Below are 13,271 nucleotides of genomic sequence, written 5' to 3'. Positions count from 1 at the left end.
GTGAGGCTCAGTGAGGTGAAGTGTTCGAGCAAGGCCACAGAGCTGGAGGAGAAAAGCAGAAATCATCTCCAGAATTTTCAAGGCAGGCCATTGCTCCATAATCTCTAGTATCTACGGAGTGTCCACCTTGCTCCGGGCACCATTCCCAACGCCTCACCACACATTCTTCCTTCAATCCTTCCAATGTCCCAAGGATCCAAAGTCATCATTATCTGCATTTGATAACTGGGAAGGCCAAGGCCCAGAAAGGTCATACAAGAAGCAAGCATTCACACTGGGATTTGAATTCTGGAATCTGATTCCAGAGTCTGTATTTTAATGAGCCTCTAACCAATGGCTTAATGGGAAGGCAGCGGGTGTGACAGAAGGAGTTCATCCTTATTGTCCATATAGGTCCTTCTCATGTGCTTTCAATCCATTCTGTGGCCCCCTGCAGCTTGTCTGGATCCGTGGAATCCTTACTCCTCCTTCCCTCTATCAATATGTATTGTTAGAAAAGGGAATCTATCAACTATTCACATTTTAGTAAGAATTTACTAAATTTACTAAAGAATTTCTTTTCCCAGGGATGCATTGTACTTACAGAGTGACCTATTACTATGGCAGAAACATCTGTGCCTTTTTGTTCTCAGTTGGAGAGGGCCTCCTGGTCAGTCTGTGTATAAGGCGACCCCCGATTTGGGACATCATGGATATACTTCAAGGTGCCTGAAATCCCCACCAAAGAGTACCCTTCTTAAAGCTTTGTCCACCCCCTAAAATACACACATACACACAGGGCATTGAAAAAAAAAAAAACCCAAAACTTCAAAAGTCGTTTGGTAATCACTCCTTCTCAGGGAGGCCAGACAAGGACACATTCTTTATTTTTGGGTACATACCAAGCACATGCTCCCTGTGAAGCAATTCACTCTGGATTTACTGCCCATGAATATATCATACGTCCTTCTGCAAACGCTTGTTTTCATCCTGGGCTACCTCTCAGAATAATGGATACCATATGCTTACTATCCACCATGTAAATTGGCGATTTGATCTTATTTACCCCCAGAAAAACTAAGCCTCATGGAATTCCACCCACAATTAGGCAATGTTTTTGTCCAGGCTTAGGTAAATATTCATTCTACAGATATTATATATATTCTCCAGGTTTTAGAGTGGATGGTGTGAATCCAGATATTAATAAGACACGGGTCCAGTTCTTAAAAATAACAAAAGACTCTGACAAATTTAAAAAATGATAACAATATTATGTAACATTAATACTATGTGTCAGACCCCTCACGAAGTTCCTCTCCAACAGACGTATTATCTGTCAGTGCCTATAGAGAGGATTGCGTAAGAATGCCAGCTTTGGAGCCATATTGCCTGGTTTCGGGTCCCAGGCCTTCTCCTTGGAAGTTCTGAGCCCTTAAGAAGACTTCATTTTCAGTGTACCTCAGTTTCTTCAGCTGTAAAATGGGGAGAATTGAAAACAGTGCCTCCCTCCAAGCACTGTGTTGGGGGTACGTGGGTGAGCCACGGCCGGGGCCTTAGAGCAGTGGCTGGCTCACAGCAAGCGCGATGGGAGACACGTTTATGATCATCGCCTCTCCTCCCACCTCAGCACAGCCCCGGGGGACAGGTCCTCCCGCTACCCCATTTTGTAGACAAGCAATGAGGCCTGAAGAGATTTCCTGACCTGCTTCAGGTCACACAGTCGGTGTCCAAAACTGGGATCCGACAGCACAGGCGTGCTTCCAGCTGGCAAGTGAGGACAGGAGACAGGCAAAGGCACGCTTTCAGGGCCCTGACCGCCACGCTGCCCACCCCACTGGAGGAATTCACAGAACACATGTGAAGCTCTATAATGGAGAAAGCACTGGACTCGGCAGGCTAGTCAGGGAGGGCCCTGGGAGGAGGTGACATTGAGCTCTCTGCCATTAGAACCCTGAGAGCTGCCTTACACTGAGAAGTAGGTCTTGAAACTTCTCCCAGAGGCAGGAGAGAGTGGCTGCCAGCTTCTGAAGGACCAATGTCTCCTAGAGACAGGAAGCCTCCAAAGGCTCTTTGACAGCAGCCTCCCCGCCCCCCCGCCCCCGCCTTAGTCCTCTTCCCTGCCCTGTCTGCTGACACCTGCACAGCTCTTGCCCGGCCCAACGCAGAGGGTGGATTAAAACCACATGCTGGCAGAAAAGCAGAGAGGAGGCAGGATGGAGCTGGGCTTCAGCCAGCTTCCCAGAGGAACCAGGAGTGAGTGATTCCCTGGACCTGGTTCTCACCATAAACTCCCACTTTTCAGGTTGGAAAGAAACACCCAGGTCACCTAGTCCGTGCTTCTAGAACGTCTCAGACTCAGCAGGCATAGCACTCCCCAGACAGCTGGTGAGAACGGATTCCTGGGGCCACGCTGTGGGTCTGGGGTGGGAGCTGAGAATCCATATCCCTAATGAGCTTGCGGGGATGCTGAGCCTGCCGGTCCTGACCACACGGAGCTGTGCTGGTGTGGTCAGTCCCCAGCTCAGGGCTCTTCCCTGACGGATACCTGCCGAGGGGACGGGGCTGGGGAGGCAGACAGGGGATCTGACTGGCCACCGTGGGGTCTCAGGCGCTCATGCTCACCCCATAAAATGAGGGGGTGGGCAGATGATCTCAGAGTAACTTCTAGATCTTATGCTTATACATTTGTGGAAAATGTTGGAAGAGCTTCTGAAAGAAAGAGGAGGCTGAAGCAAGCTGAATGGCTATTTCTGTCAATGGAGCCCGTATGGTGGGGCACACAGCCCCTTGCACCCCCTGTAATTAGGAGGGGCAGTGCCACCGGTAACACCTGCAACAGCGTGGCCGCCTGGCTGAGCCAGCCTCCCCCCAGCCAATCTGCGGCCTTGGGAGAGCTGCCGAGAGGCTCCAGTTGGGTTTTCTGCAGCATCTTTGGTACAGATTCTTTTCAGAAGTATTGCTTTCTCGAGGTACAAAAAGGGCTCCTAGGGGAGGCGCGGCAGAGCTTGCTGGTGAGGAAAATGCATTTTAAAGAAGTCAAGCAGAAGGCAGAGACTTACTCTGGAACTCCTGGCCTCCCAGACGCAACGTCACCTGGCGGCTCCCCTGGTCGTATGTCACACCAGGACATGTGGCATTGGCCTGGGCTTCAGCGGGGTCCCTCCAGTCCTTGACATTGCAAAGTAGGACATCGGGGGAGCTCAGCAACCCACAGATGATGGGACCTGCAGAGTCACAAGAGAGAGGAGAGGTTGATGTGACGAAGAAGAAGGAGGGCCCTTTAGGGACTCACATCTGTGCCCTGAGAGGCTTGGAGGATGGGGACAGATAACGATGCCTTGGGAACACACAGGGACCGACACTGGGACTCAGGGGCCTGGCTTTCAGTTGGGTTCCTCTTCCCTGATAATCCTGCACTTGTCCTAATGGCAAATTCCCAAAGGGAGGGCCACCCCCATGCCTGTCCTGTTGAACCTTTCCTCCTCCATTAGAGCCCTTCCTCACGGGTCAGCAGCAACGACGTCTTCAGTACCACTGGGGGTCGTAGTGCTAGAGACCTCTGTCCTCATTCTCTACCCCCTACCCCAGAGAGCGATCTTTTTGAGGATTCAAGCAAATAAACAGCAGCTCTGTCTCTTCTCTCTCCCTCTCTCTCTTTCTCTCTCTCTCTCACACACACACATACACACACACAGGCACACACACGCACATCAACTTTGAAGGGACTCAGAAAGGAGTACTCAGATTCCAGGTAAGGAACTATGAAAAACCATGAGCCCTGCACCAATGACACAAGCTTCCCTATTGGGAACTGAGCTCCTTGTCTCTGGATGCATTCAAGCAGAGGCCTTGTGCCCCCATGCCTGGGTTGTGCAGAGAGAAATCTATAATAAGGGGAGGCACTAGACTACTTTGTTTAATTTTTTATTACACCAATTTTTTATAAAGCCTAATTTTTAAAAAGATCTATTTATTTATTTGACAGAGAGAGAAAGAGCGTCCACTCAGGGAAGAGGGGCAGAGGGTGAGGGAGAGAATCTCCAGCAGACTCCTGCTCAGCACAGAGCCTGTTGTGGGGCTCAATCTCATGACCCTGAGATCATGCCCTGAGCCGAAACCAAGAGTCGGTTGCTTAACCAACTGAGCCACCCAGGTGCCCCTATATATCCTAATTTTGAATACGTATCCTAATTTTTAAAAAGCTTTCCTGACGTTATGCCTTTATTTAGTATCGGGAAGACTGATTCCGAGCTAAGTGCATTCGACAGCAGTTTTAGTGAGGAAAGGTAGGTAATAACCCCAATGCGTCGATGTCTGTGCTGTGCCAGTCACTGTGGTGGTAAAGTGCTTTAAATACGTCAATCCCCTTAACCCTTACCAACATTATTATTGCCATTTTACCGGTGAGGAAACTTAGTCTCATGTAAGTTAATTACCCAAATTTCCTGAAATCTAGAAATTAGATAAACTATATCATTTCGATAAATAATTCTTTTAGGTCGTACAGTCTTCAGATTCTCCTGAAAAAAATAGGAAACCTGTCACCCCACAACCCCATTCCCTTCCTTATCCTAATTTATGCCCCGATCCAGATAGAGTTTCAAACTCATCTCCCACCCAAATTTCCCCAAAGTAGATGACTCAGATGCCTGGCTTATGTATCTGACCTTTTGTCCTTCTCCCTCCCACTGGCCACTTTTAACCTGCAGGTGATAAGAAATCAGCAGCGGTTTCCCTGTAAAAAATCACCTTACAGCTCCTCTGACAGCTGGTTCTCAAACCAGGGCCTTGGGCTGATTCTATCAACAACACGGGGAGCGCTGTGGAAATGCCTGTTTCTGACTCTGTAGGTCGTAGGGGTGGGAGGTGGTGACCTTCAGGACAGCATTTGTCAACAGCACCACAGATGGTTCTGGTGCACAGCTGGATTCTAGAATCCCTGACCCTCATTTCACCGATGAGGAAGCAGAGGTACAGAAAAGGAGAAAGGTGTTCCTAGCTGAGAACCGGAGGAATGACCAGCAGGCAGCGAGGGCCTCAGGGGGGCTCCCAGGCTGAGCCTCTCAGCACCCCAGATCGCAGGGGTGCATAAGAGCCCGCTGAGAGCCCAGAAGAAGTCTGAGCCCCAAGGCTGTCCTCTCCCAAGCCAGGAAACAGAACCATGGAATTAAACAAGAGGCGGGTGTATTTTTCCTTCTGCTCTCAGACCTTGGAAGGGAAACCCACGTAGCTTTGTTCTTTCGTGCTAAAGTGTCAACGAGAACTCCGAGTGTCTGAGAGACGGGTGCCAGCTAGAGATTCGGGTCACTTTATGGATCACATCCTGCCAGCTTCAGTTACACTCCTGGGAACCTGGGAACCACACGAGTCCCTCGGAACCCCACTGAAATGTAGGTATGGGAGCCTCATGAATTGTCCTTAATGATCAGTGGAAACAAAGCCACTTAGGAATTGAAGGTTGGAGGCGGCAGGAGCAGGGAGGGGAAGGAGGAATCTAGCAGAAAGTTAAATGACTTTCCAGACCGCTGGTAAAAGGACGGAGTGGGAGTCTGTTCCCGGTCACCGGCAGATCAGGCCAAAGCTTTATAATTCAAAGCTCCGGATCTGCCCATCAGACAAGCCTGGGAAAAACATCTGCCTGGTGTTTTACGTGCGTCTCCGAGAGAGCTTAACTTGCAGCGTGGTGAGGTGGTCATTCAGCTCAACATAATTCACGGATCACAGGTCCCACTTGGAGGGAAAAGCAAGCGAGCTGTGAGCCAGAAATGTCATGGACAAAAGTATTTTGCGGGCTTACTGTTCCATGGAACAAACTAATTCTTCCATATATGATTCTAAGGAAAACAACCTTCCAACTTGCAAAACCATATGGTTTGGTGAGTGTAATAGGGCATTTGGAGAAACCGTTGTGTCCTTAGAGAAGAAGGCAGAAGGCATCATGGATTCGAACTGCAATGTTTCACATACATACACGTGCTTATATGGACGTGCATGTGTACGTATGTGCGTGTATAGTATCTATCTCTCTCTATACTTTCACTTATCTAGACACTAACACGAGTGCACATCATATAAGCACAGAGCATTAAACCTCAAAGGGGTTTTAGAATTCAACTCGGTCCAGCCCAGGCTCCTGCCCTACCCCTCCAACAGCATGCTCTCACCCAGCCCCACGGACAGTGGTGAGCTAAACTCAGCATTTTTAGTAAACACCTTGTTTGAACTCAGAGCAGCATTCAAATCTGTGGACATCCTTCCTTCATCTTCCCCCCCCTCTCCCCCGGTTTCCATATGTACACCCTCCTGGGGCTCCTCTCAGCCGTCTGGACTCTAATTCTCCAGCTTCTTCGAAGGTCCTCCCTATTATGCAGGTGTTCACCAGGGATCAGCCCCCTCCTCCTCTACCTTCTCACCCTGTACCCTCTTCCTAGAAAATCCCACCCGCAGCTCTGATACCTCAATGCTGGGAATTCATGCATCTTTATCTCCCACCTGGACTCGCCCTCTGAGCTCTGGACCTTTGTACCTAAAAGCTTAGTCCGCATCTTGTGAATGTCTTAAAGGCATAGCAAACCTGGCACACTATAAATGGGCTCATGACTTTCCCAATTCCCCCTCTCCCATCACCAAACCTAGCATCTGGTATCTTCCATTATTCGCTATACTAACAAGCTATCCAACCAGACGAACAAGTTGGATGGCCAAGAAAAGTCTTTGACACCTTCCCCTTCTTTGGTCCTCTGGTTTTGCCTGCTAAGGATACCCTTGAATCTGACCCTTTTCCTCCATCTGCACTGCTATCACCCCAGCCCCTGCCACCCCCCCCACCTGGACTGCAGGAGTAGCTCCTAACCGAATCCCACATTGGCTCCAATGCCCCATCCGTTACCTTCTGCATACTCTAGCCAAAGCTTCAAAATTCAAATCTGATCATGGCATTCCTTCACTTAAAATTTTCAATACCTTCCCAGTGATTCTTAGGATAAAAACCACCTTTAATGCTACCCACAGGGCCACATAAGCTAAGTGGTCACCTCATGCCTGCACCTTGCCATGCAGTCCGCACATTGCATATCCTGGCTTTGGTGACCCTGCTTCTTCCTAGGTCAGACCACGGGTCCTGGGACTGGACGGCCCCAGTCCTCACGGTCACATTAATTACCTCCTTGGACCTGGGCAAGGATGAAGCCGTCACAGCACGAATCACGGTCACACGCCAGAAGACAGAAGAGATGAGCCCCTGTCAGATCAGCTCCAGAGGCTGGGAACACAACGGGCCCGTACATTCCAGAGAGTGTGTTCTGGAAACCCGTTTGCTCAAAGCTCTTCTGACTCGTTGTGTTGAACTCGTGGCCTGGGGGAAAAGCAGAGAAATTTTTTTAAAGATCTGAAAACCTTTCAGAGTTGACCACAGCTTACTGTCCTATGACAGTGGGCCCTCTGGTTGCGCTAGGGGCAGTGCGAAGTCCAAGATGAGACACTCTCTGCACCACGAACCTTCTGGATCGCCCGTGCATGGAGAGCATGGAGCTTCCCAGGGCCCTGGCCCCAAACCAGCAGACCTGGACAGACGCCCACCACACCAATGAAGCGCTAAAGAGGGTGTGTGGAGAAGTGACATTTATTATTATTTTCATGATTGCCAGCAAACATTTATCGAGCTCTAACTGTATACACAGACACGGTGACACGCGCTTTGCCTACGTGACCTCATTTTGTTTTCACCACCCCGTGAGTTAGGTTCAGGCCGCTCTGCTACCGCGTGCATTTCTGTGGTTCAGACTGAAGCCACATCGGTTGATCTACGGTTTTCCCAGCATGTCACTGCCTTGTGCCAGCAAACAACAGGTGAAGGCAGCCCACACTAACACAGCGGAGGGCGGCAAGCTGCAAGACACGCGGGCTCTACACCATGCCTGTCGCCCGCGTTCTCCTCCTGGCCTCAGACTGGCCGCCTTCTCCGTCTTCAAAGTGACAACTGCAATTTTCCCTGCCTAACTCGGCAGACTCCACCCTTCCCGACTCCCTCCCACATCGAGCTCTGTGATTCTTCTCCAGTCACTGTAACATTTCTTTAAGATGGATTCAATATGTCTTTTTAAAACTTCTGCTAGCATTTTAAATAGGACTGTGATCGCTGTTGTCAGTCCTCTGGTTAAAAATGGCACAGTTTGGGCTTCGCCTGTGCCTAACTCTAGTTTTCCCATAAGCCCTGTTATTTTTAGAGCACCATTTTGCAAAGAGGAGATTTTTCCAGGGAGATATATATCGATAGACAGATAGATAGATAGATAGATAGATAGATAGATAGATAGACATATATAGATACATAGATCTACAGCCAAAATGTCTATCCTAATACTATGTCCGTTTCCCATGTGAGGAAAGAGAGTGAAGAGTCGTGCCTAAGTTGACATAGCTGGTGGGTGGCAGGAGGGACACAGAGTCTGTGCTCTTCGCCACCTTAACCTCCCCTCGACCCAGCTGTTCACCAGGGCTTAACCGACTCATGCACCTGGAAGTCGTGGAGAGGCTTACAGTGTGGAACCCAAGAAGACGACCTTCAGAATGAGACAGACTGGAGTGCAAATCCCTACAGCACTTCAGAAGCTCAACTTCTCCATCTGTTCAATGGGGACGACAGTATGTAATCTTCATGGACGTTGAGTAGGTGAAGAGCTAGACCATACGTAAAAAGGCTGAGCCACGAGCCTGGTGCTTAGCTGATGCTCAGCTTATCATACAGGTCTCCAGAAAGCCGCATCTTCTCCTCCTAACATTGGATCCCTCCGCCCCTCCTGCCTGACTGCCCTGTCACTCACTGTGCCTACAAAGCCTCAGCTCATCCTTCACCAAAACCCAGCTTAAATTCAGGGGTCCATCTCCCCAATTTTTACAGTTAGAATTCATTTCTCTCTCCCTAGATCTCAAGGCTCTATCATCCTTCAGAACCCTGTCTTTAAGCTACTTGAGACGGTGTCCGCTTTCCCCACCAGCATGCGATGCCCCGGAGCCATCCCTGCCGGCCAGCGCTGTGGTCACCGGCCATATGTGACTATTTCAGTATCTGTCTCAGTTCACTGAAGTTCATGTTGCAGGAGCCACATTCCAAGTGCTGGTGGCCACGTGTGGCCCCTGGGTATCATTTTGGACAGCCAAGGTTTATAGAACATTCCCATCACTGCAGAACGTTCCCTGGACAGCCCTGGAGTGTAGGGCTCTCTCTCGGCAGCCCCCGGCAGCCCCCACCTCGCCCGGCATGGAGGACCTCCTGCCCTGAGGCGTTTGGTGGTAGGGTCCTCCTCTTCCTTCGCTCTCAGTTCCAACATCCTCTCCTCTTCTTCAATGAATGTTCATCTTTGTTTTCCTTTTCAAATTGTGATAAAATATATGCAACATAAGAATTACCATTTTAACCACTGTACATTCACATTGCTGTGTGGCCATCCCTACCATGCATCCCCAGGACTTTTGCTTCATCCCAAAATGAACCTCTGCACCCATCAAACACAAACCGCCCCTCCCCTCCCCCCACCGCCCCTCGTAACCACTGTTCTACTGCCTGTCTCTGTGCATCTGACTGTTCCAGGAAGCCCATGTCTGTCTTTATTCCATGGTCCTGTTTCATTTTCCTCAAAGCACTTGTAACCCCCTGGAAATGATCTTATTGCTGGACCAATTCCTTTATCAGTCGGTGGTTCTGTCTGTTTTGTTCACAGCCATGTCCACAGTGCCCGCCAAGTGCATATCACACGGCAGGTGCTCGGGAAATATGTAGGAGAAGTGCCAGTGCTGAGCACACAACGGTCAAGTCGTAGATGCTAGAGCTGGCCCGGGGGACATTTCAGAGCTGGGGGAGGTTGTGCCCTGAAGTCCCCGGTTCCACCTCGATGGAGCGGCAACCCCTCTTTCTAGACCTCATCTGTGAAACCAGGGGGTTGGACAAATCCCTACAGCATTTGGAAGGAATCTTCCAGCACTGTCTTCCTTTGAGTCCGAAAAATCCCATGGCTGCTCCTCCATGTTCCAGGCCACAGATTTTAAGTGGGTGTAGACAGGATGGTCCTGGAAGATGGATCAAGGTGTCCTGTCTTCCAGGTCACTTAAGGTCAGGTGTGTGAATGCATGGGCCTGCCTGCTGCTACCAAGAGCCACTGACACGGGAGGCTTTCAAACACTGTGTCTCGTCCTCCTCGCCGGTGACATCTGATCCCCGTCCTACAGCACATGAACTAAAGAAGGGGTTCCTTAGCAGAGATGGGACGAGGAGGTGGGGAGGCAGAGAATCTCTCTTCTCTGTTTGCTCTCTTAGGATGCAGAATGGCTGTGTCTGTGCATTTTCTGCTAAAAAAAAAAGCAAAACAAAACAAAAAAAGCAAAACCCCCCAAAAAAAAACCGTTCTGCCCTGATTTAGTTTGGCAGCAAGGAGGCTTCTCAAGTTCCCGTGCAATCTCCCCCAAGTATAAACTTTCAGGAGATGAGAACAAATAAGAACAATCACTTCGAAAGAAACAGAATTGTCTTCTTTTCAAATGTGATAAAAGGCCAAGAACTGGTTTTAAAAAACATCTGGGGGAGGGGTTACTTGTTTGCTTTTGGTTTTCCTTTTTAGAAAAAAAAGTCTCTATGCTCTGTTATTATTTTTAAATGGATAAAATGTAATGATAACTGGAATAAATGCCAGGGCAGGAATTCTGGTGACCCTGGCTGCAGATGAGAGAAATCCTAGCTCTGCCAGACTCCACTCTCCCAGGGGAGCCCTCCCCTCGGACAGGACGGACGCCGTAGGTGATGGAAGGGCCAGAGACAAAAAGCCACGGGCACTTGTCTCTGCCGTGGGCTGCCAACCGCTCCCGAGGCTCGGTGCCTGGGCCATGGCACCGTCTCCACGTGCCGCCAGCTCTTCGCTGCGGTCTGAAGTTGCCGGGAGCCAGGCCACCTGAGCTATGGACCGGGAGCATGCCTGCCTCCCCCCATGCCAACCCCTAGACCCCCGGTCTGGCCCCCTGGGCTGCCATCTGGTCTGCGGCCTTACCTCGGGTCATCAGGGAACATGTCAGCTAGAAGGAAAACCATCTCAGAAACCTCCGGCCCTTGCTATTTACCCAATTCCGTGCACTGTTCTAAGAGCACAGGTAACCCCACTCCAAACCTCCCAATCCCCTCAGTTCACCTGTGACTCCTATTTTACTGGTAAGGAAGTGGAAGCCTAGAGAGTGTCAAGGACCTTGGCCATGGCTAGTGTGTGGCAGAGTGGGTCAGCCCAGGAGGGCCGGCTCTGGCACGCTCACCCTGAACTGAGGGAAGGAGGGCCCAGAGAGCAAGGCCCAGCAAAGTGTCCCAGCTCATGGGGAGCCTAGCTGAGGCCAAGGGCACACACCCTGCACTGACGGCCCCTCTCTTGGGCCTGATGGAGAGAAGGCAGGAGGCGAGCAGGACAGGGCAGAAGAGGACAGGCTTCCCAGTCCCTGCTCTGTGAAGCCATGCAGGGGAATTCAGATACACTTAGGTTCAAACCTACCTCCCCAGTTTATTCACAGCATGACCTTCTAATCTCTCTGAGCCTCAGTTTCCTTATCTGTAGAACAGGGGTATGAACCCTTTCTTGCCTTCCTCTGAGAATTCTGTGACGGTGGATGAAGGCTGTTTGGGGAAGTGAGCTGTAAACTGGGGGATACGATACACAATTGTTACTCAAAATGTGGGCCTGGGACCAGCAGCTTTGGCATCCCGGAGAGGTTATCCAAAAGGCAGAATCTGGCCCAACCCCGATGTATTGACTCAGCGTCCGCATTTTTACAAGCCCCCCAGGTAACAGGCATGCACGGTGCAGCACATTATGCAGGAGACCCTGAGCAAGGCTGGGGGGGACGGCTTGGAGGTTTGGACCTTTGTGAGAAGGTCTGGTAACTTTCAGGGCGGGCAGAGACCAAAGAAAGGGGAATGCGAAGCTTCGTGAGTGGGCAGGCCTGAGAGGGGCAGCCGCCGGGAGCTCAGAGCCCATGCCCCTGCTGGGGGTCCAAACACCGGTCAGGTTAAGCCGCTGAGGCCCCCGAGCCATCCAGCTCAACCAACTTACCCTTTTTCAGATACACAGACGGGGGATCTTGAGCCCCGCTCCTCACCGTCACCTGGCACCTAAGACTTCCAGAGCCGGTGGCCTTTGAGTTCCCCAGTGTGTCTTGATGCTGGAGATGGAAAGAGGTGGCATTATTACCCCAATTCAACAAACATTTATCCAACTCTAACTGTGGCTAGGCACCGGGGCTACAAAGATGAAAAAGAGGAGATTCCTGCCCGTTAGTTTCTCCCAGGCTTTGGGAGCACACAGACATGTAAGCAGTAAATTCCAGCCCAGCGTGTTAGCTGCAAAGACACATGGAATTCCAGAGGAGGACATTGTAGAAGAGAGAATGATTAATTCTACTGAGAAGGGCAAGCTAGGAAAGTTTCCCAGAAAAAGCGAATCTGAGTGGGGTGCTGACGTATGAGTAAGAGTTCGTCAGTTGGGGGATTTTAAGCAAAGGAAACAGCAGAAATGAAGCTAAAGAATTCTGTGGTGTTTCGAGGACTAGAGCCCGTGGTTCTCAGAGAGGAGAGGGAGGCAGGAGCCAGCTCGTGGAAGGCCTTATAGGTGCGGCTCGTATCCGGGGAGGATCAAGGGAAGCTTCCTAAGCTTGGAAATGAGGTCAGACTTCCAAAGCCCTTGCCTTCCTCACTAATCTCCAGTCTCTCTTTCTGACTCTTTCCAGCACTCCCGCTGTGTGGGGGTGGCGGGATAAATCTGTTTTTATCAATTTGTGTTTGGTTCCCAGTGTTCTGCCCTCCCCTCAAAGTTGCCTAACTGAGTTTCCTGGCCGTGGGAATCTTCAAAGGGCAGGGGCTAAAGTGAAGTTATTTGAAGGCAACTGCTCTTCTTTCTTTTTAGAAGACCTGAGCTCAGTGAAAGGGTGATGGCCTGGGGAGGGGAGAAGGGCATCTGAGAGGGGGAGAGTCCTGCACTTCTGAGAAGGGCGTGGGTGGTGGGTCCCAGACTACAGGGCCCTCCCATGCCCCCACCCCATGTGTGGTCAGGCCTGGAGGGGATGGGACGAGTGTCAGGAGGACTGTACACCTGCAGCCTAGACCCAAAGCACGGGCTTCCTGCCTTGGTAAAGAGTCCCTTCCACACCCCAAACCTAGCCCGGACACACGGTACGGGGGAGCCTGAGGGCAGCGCCTGGCACCGTGGCCTCAGCACTGGGTGGCGCGGACCGGTCACGTTACTCACGATCTATGATCGATACCTGAC

At 50.7% G+C, this 13,271-nt stretch overlaps 1 protein-coding gene across 1 annotated transcript in view; it reads right to left on the bottom strand.

Moving 5' to 3' along the window:
- Window positions 1-13,271, bottom strand: part of TG (thyroglobulin) — a 244,300-nt gene that overhangs the window by 169,496 nt on the left and 61,533 nt on the right. The window contains exons 25-28 of the mRNA XM_026495381.4: window positions 12,060-12,168; window positions 7,142-7,333; window positions 3,035-3,203; window positions 2,326-2,333 (exon numbers count right to left, since the gene is read on the bottom strand). Coding sequence (XP_026351166.3) covers window positions 2,326-2,333; window positions 3,035-3,203; window positions 7,142-7,333; window positions 12,060-12,168 — 478 coding nt within the window. The remainder of the gene's footprint in view (window positions 1-2,325; window positions 2,334-3,034; window positions 3,204-7,141; window positions 7,334-12,059; window positions 12,169-13,271) is intronic.

This window comes from Ursus arctos, unplaced genomic scaffold, assembly GCF_023065955.2.
Source record: "Ursus arctos isolate Adak ecotype North America unplaced genomic scaffold, UrsArc2.0 scaffold_6, whole genome shotgun sequence".
Taxonomy (NCBI): Eukaryota; Metazoa; Chordata; class Mammalia; order Carnivora; family Ursidae; genus Ursus; species Ursus arctos.
The sequence above is the reverse complement of the archived record's forward strand: the minus strand, read 5'-3'. Positions and strand labels throughout refer to the sequence as shown.